Source organism: Salmo salar, chromosome 03, assembly GCF_965601325.2.
Source record: "Salmo salar chromosome 03, fSalSal1, whole genome shotgun sequence".
NCBI lineage: Eukaryota > Metazoa > Chordata > Actinopteri > Salmoniformes > Salmonidae > Salmo > Salmo salar.
Genome location: NC_138293.1, coordinates 60,610,224 through 60,615,179, shown reverse-complemented (window position 1 = coordinate 60,615,179; position 4,956 = coordinate 60,610,224). Strand labels below are relative to the sequence as shown.

Genomic DNA, 4,956 nt, shown 5'->3' with positions numbered 1-4,956 from the left:
CACCATGATAGGCCTTTTGACTAGGCCAGTTTATTGAATGACAGTACAAGCAGAAAATAGAAAATTCAATGATAAAATGTTTAAACAAATGTGAAAGGAAAGGAACATAATTACACCAACAACAAAAAAATACAGTGAAAACTAAATGTAAGTGACGTACGTAAGCCACATTCGCTTTCTCAGCTATTGCCAAGTGTCATGTCAGTTGAGGAATGTGGTCATGTTCCTGTTACCTTGGTCTAATGCAGAGCATGAGTCCCAAATGGAACCATATTCCCTATATAGTGCACTACATTTGACCAGAGCCCTATGGGCCCTGGTCAAAGGTAATGCACTATAAATGGAATAGGATGCCATTTGCGACGCATCCAGAGTCAGTGGTCTCACCCACTTCATCTGAGTGGTAATGAATCAGCAAAAGCACTTGGGTAATGTTCCTCTTCAAGCAGGCCTCAAGTAGATCTAAAATCCCTCCTTTCACATTACTTTCAATAAGTTTTTTTTGTGTGTCACAGTTATACGAGTAATACTGAAACCCCAACTATTTGGATGTATCAGACATTACATAGAATTGTACAACAAAAAATACACAAAAAAAGGTCAATATTGAGAAATAATTTAGTTTTGTGACAGAAAGAAAAAAGATATGAATGTAGAGGCAACCCTGAGGCAATGAATCATTTTATCGCCCTGGAAAGGAAAGACCGAGCTTCTCAACGCAAGCTAATTGGTTGACCTATCGATTTAATGCATTTTTAAAACTGATTTACCATTAGCTTCATGTAACAAAGGTGAAGCAGAGAGAAAACGGCAAAGGACTGTCTGGCATGGCGTGTGTTGTTGCGTCCTTATGCTCCACAGAGAGTGAAGAGGAGTAAATAGTCCTATGAGGCTCAGATGGTAAGAACATTGGTTAGAGGGTTGTGGGTTTGATTCCCGCTTGGGGTCACATATCCAAAAGATATATGCATCTGCTAAAGGGCATATGTTATTATATTATTATAATTAAGTAAGTTATTTAACATGAGGGGCACCGTTCACAGGAAGGTCCTGTTCCGGGTACTGTGAGAACCCTGGAAGAGGGTGGGTAACGTCTCTGTTTCTCTGTCCCAGTCATGGGCGTAACTCAGCCTACCCTGGGACCCAGGCGAGGGGGCATACTGATCACAGAAGGCTCCTTTAAGGCTGGGGCCACAAACCACAGACAGGGAGGCATAAAGCGTGCCGTGTTTCAACTTGAACATTTGAGTGACGCTCATGCCCCTTTGAGGGGTTATGGAGCCCTTTCCTAGCAGGTTATCGTTCCATCTGTTGTCGCGGTCCCACACCTCAAAGTTCAAGGCTCTGTTAGGGAACACAGAGAGTGGGTGAATGAGAGAGAGCACTCTAAGTAAGAGCAGTGGTAATACACAAAATATTCACAATGCTGGCTAAATGTAATTTCTTTTCTAAATTCTTTTTTTTACTCTTACAAGGTTTTATAGAATAGGGAGCATAATTAGAAAACTGGAAACTACCCTGGAGATCCCACCGACAAAGACACAGAGAGCCCAAAACACCCTTATCATATGTCTTGTTGCTCCACATGTTCTTTTGTACAGGAAGACTATACATAGTAACTCTCAAGAGACGGAGCTGACTATTTAACATAAAAATTGAAAAAAACTCACTGTTTACTTTTCAAATCCACCGTTCCAAACTGAATCCTATAGTTCCAGTAGGGGAAGTCATTGTTCCAGATCACAGGAGTGGAACCGCCTTGCTTTCCGTAGAAGACCTTGACGTAGCCGTCTGTCTTAGAGAAGTAGTCGCCCCAGAGCCCCGTAGCTCGGACCACCGTCACATTCATCCTGGCCACGCCCGGTTTACCGGGGCAGCAGTTGGAGTCCACGTTCCTGTGACCGCTACACTTACAGGCGCAGTCTTTGTCGCGTCTCCCTGTCTTGCAAGCAGAAGGGCAGGAGGTGGACACAGCGTACTTCTGGATGTAGTCTCTGATGGCATTGCGCAGGTTGGACTTAAGGATGGGGTTGTCTCTGGCCAGGAAGTGCAGGGAGCTGAGCTGGTAGGAGACCACACCAGGGGCCTTATTCAGGGACTTCAGCCAGGTTTTATAGCCAGACTTCTTGTCAGGGTTGAAGAGGATGTCCTCAACCTGGACGTTGCCGCCCTGCACTTCGGTGACGCGGTCCGAGAAGGTGGCTCCGAAGCTTACGCCTGTCTTCAGTTTTTTGCTCTGGGACTTGCAGAACTTGGTCTCGGCGCTGATCGTGACACCCTTGATGGTGCCACTGGCTTCCACCCCCAGACAGTTGCTGACAGAATGGAGGGAGAGGCCGCTCATGGCCATCTTACAGGTGCGTATGGCTGTGGTGGAGTGCACCCGGCCCCCCAGGTGCACCTTGCGGATGTAGTGGGTGCCATAGATGGAGATGAAGTGGCTGTAGGCACGGTCGGTCTTGTGAGTGTACGTGCTGGGGAGTTTTTTTAGGGAGTCCTGAAACTCCTGGCTCAGGGGAGGTTGGGTTCGGAGGCGAAAGCTAAGGACAGGGAGAGAGGTATGATGAATAAAAACAACTTCAACAACATGGAGAACACAGTTTTTTTCCGTACACAATTTATATAAATAGCTGTTGGCTTTTTTTTGTTGCTTTAGACCGCCTTAATTTACATCCTATGGCACTAAAATCAAAATCTCGACTCACGTGTAATATTCGCATTTGAATTCATGGCTGGTGAAAGAGAACTTGTCTTTGGTGGAGTGGCCTTTGGCGAACATGGCAGTTTTGGAGTGTGTGCCTCCAACAGCAACCCCAGCAATGCCCTTGAATCCCAGGCCAACCTTCCAGCTGACGCTGGCAGAGTTAGCGGTCTCCTTCAGAACGGAGCTGCTCGACTCATATATCTGGCTGCTGAGGCTCCGACGACACCTCACTTTTGTGCGCCAGTCCAGTACGGACAGCGGTAACTTCTGGACCTGGTTGTTCATCAGAGTGTTGGTGCACAGGGTGCAGTTACCGTCGTGCCCACCCACCATGAACTTCCGCACATCCACCACAAAGGCGCCGGAGGTCTGCATCTTGACAATGTCGAAACCCTCTCCGGCCAGGTTGTGGCCGGGGACGAACGGAGCATTCTGGCAGTCGGTGAAGGAGCCAGTTTGGCAGCCGTGACACACAGGGAGGAAGAGGAGGAAAAGTAGAAGGTTGACAGGCATGGCAGGTGCTGGGAAGAGAGAAAATTGGCAAATGTGGTGTGACAAAGGCAGGGAATAGACAGAAAGAATATCATGAGGGATTTTAGAAATAAAGTTATTATAAGATTTTGCAATTGCCATCCCACTGGGCAAAGACGTCTTATCAACATCACAAAAACGGGTGTATTTACTACATTTGGGTGTATTATTATAGGACAAAATCTATAAAACGTCTCAGGTCACTGTGAAAACCACACGGAGGTTCAGGCATTCCAAGATATGTATTTCCCACATTGCCTTTAAAAGGTCACTAAAGTTAATGAACTGGAAAACAATATAACATAGATCATACATTGGATATAAGAGGAGTTACTGATGCAAACATCTTGGATTCAGATCTAAAGCCATGCAAAGGTTGACATTTAATGGGAAGAGTTGCTGTACCTATGAGAGAATCATTTTCATAAAGTATATCTTATTAAAATCAGTTTCATAGTGAATATAAGTTATTTTAGAACTCATGTTAATTTGAGGAGCAAATGGATTGATACTTGATTTACTGAGCCTCCATCATATCCTAAAGTGGACTTTCTAGTAAAAAATAAATAAATAACGATTTAGTACTAACAATGGTGTTCTATCTCTCAATTTCTCCGTACTGTGCAACAATGATTACAGTATTCATACTCTTCACTGACTGAATGGCTCTCTCATTTGAACTGTCTTCGAGAATCCAAATAACTAAACCTTATATTAGGCAGTATGGCCTTTTGGACAATCAAGCTCTTTAAATTCTTTGGATTGTGAGTATTTCTCATATTTTCTGTTCGAAATAGTCAAGTGAGTTAACAATAGTTCAAGGGTTCACAATAGTGACTATATGACAAACATGTAGATAACGAAAATAGAACTGAAATTCAGAATAACATGACTTCATTTCTAGTACTTTATATCAAGTGTGATGATTCATAAAATATGTACATTGACTGGCAATGAAACAACAATAGTGAGTTCTCTACAAGAGGAATGCAATCAAATTATTTGGACTCACCTTACACAGAGACGTTGGTATTTTGAGGTGAAATATATTGCACAGTAAACCAACCTATATCTTTATATACCAACATACAGATTGGTGAATGGGGAGTGGCTAACAGAGATATACCCATTTATGGAGTAGCCTGTGACAAACCAAACAACCAGCTAAGCACACACACACACACACACACACACACACACACACACACACACACACACACACACACACACACACACACACACACACACACACACACACACACACACACACACACACACACACACACACACACACACACTTTATCACAACCTCTCTAACACCCAAATACACCCATAAACACAACACAGATACAAGGGGACAGGCATACTTAAAAAATAAAAAATTAACTTCACTGCTTTATTTAGCCTTATTTAGTTTGACGATTTCCCATTGACAGACCAGTAAAATAGTTCTGACACACACTCTTTCTTGTTCCCTCTAACTGCATATTTTATGACAGTCCCAGCCCTGAACATTGAGAGTTTGATCAGGCCCTCGGTTTTTTATCTAATGAACAATTAATGGTCAGGAGTATAAAACCAGACGTGCCAAATTTTCATTAATGTTGCATCCTTCAAGATACCTTTGGAGTGTGCACATCAGTAACTGTTGCTTTCCAATTCATTGCACTATGCACGATCGCTCCACCATTTCCTGGATGCTAAACCTCTAATAGTTCGCC

At 43.5% G+C, this 4,956-nt stretch overlaps 1 protein-coding gene across 2 annotated transcripts; it reads right to left on the bottom strand.

The window, feature by feature from the left end:
• Positions 1 to 4,325, bottom strand: prf1.3 (perforin 1.3). 2 transcript variants are annotated; one of them, XM_014192504.3, is made up of 4 exons: positions 4,248 to 4,325; positions 2,706 to 3,225; positions 1,671 to 2,540; positions 1 to 1,344 (listed from the first exon to the last, which is right to left on the bottom strand). In XM_014192504.3, exons 2-4 carry the CDS (start codon positions 3,215 to 3,217, stop codon positions 1,038 to 1,040), a joined length of 1,689 nt encoding a protein of 562 aa, XP_014047979.1. In that variant the 5' UTR covers positions 3,218 to 3,225; positions 4,248 to 4,325; the 3' UTR covers positions 1 to 1,037. The 2 variants fall into 2 exon arrangements, with proteins under 2 accessions (XP_014047979.1, XP_014047981.1); XM_014192506.3 differs by having other exon boundaries at positions 1,206 to 1,344; positions 1,678 to 2,540.
• Positions 4,326 to 4,956: the final 631 nt, after the last annotated feature.

What these genes read in the sequence shown, in the direction of transcription:
- prf1.3 (XM_014192504.3), bottom strand. Translation starts at nt 3,217, where the DNA reads ATGCCTGTCAACCTTCTACTTTTCCTCCTCTTCCTCCCTGTGTGTCAC. An exon ending in TTCAAATGCGAATATTACAC is followed by an intron (nt 2,541 to 2,705) that starts GTGAGTCGAGAT and finishes CCCTGTCCTTAG; the next exon opens with CTTTCGCCTCCGAACCCAAC. An exon ending in GTGGATTTGAAAAGTAAACA is followed by an intron (nt 1,345 to 1,670) that starts GTGAGTTTTTTT and finishes GTTCCCTAACAG; the next exon opens with AGCCTTGAACTTTGAGGTGT.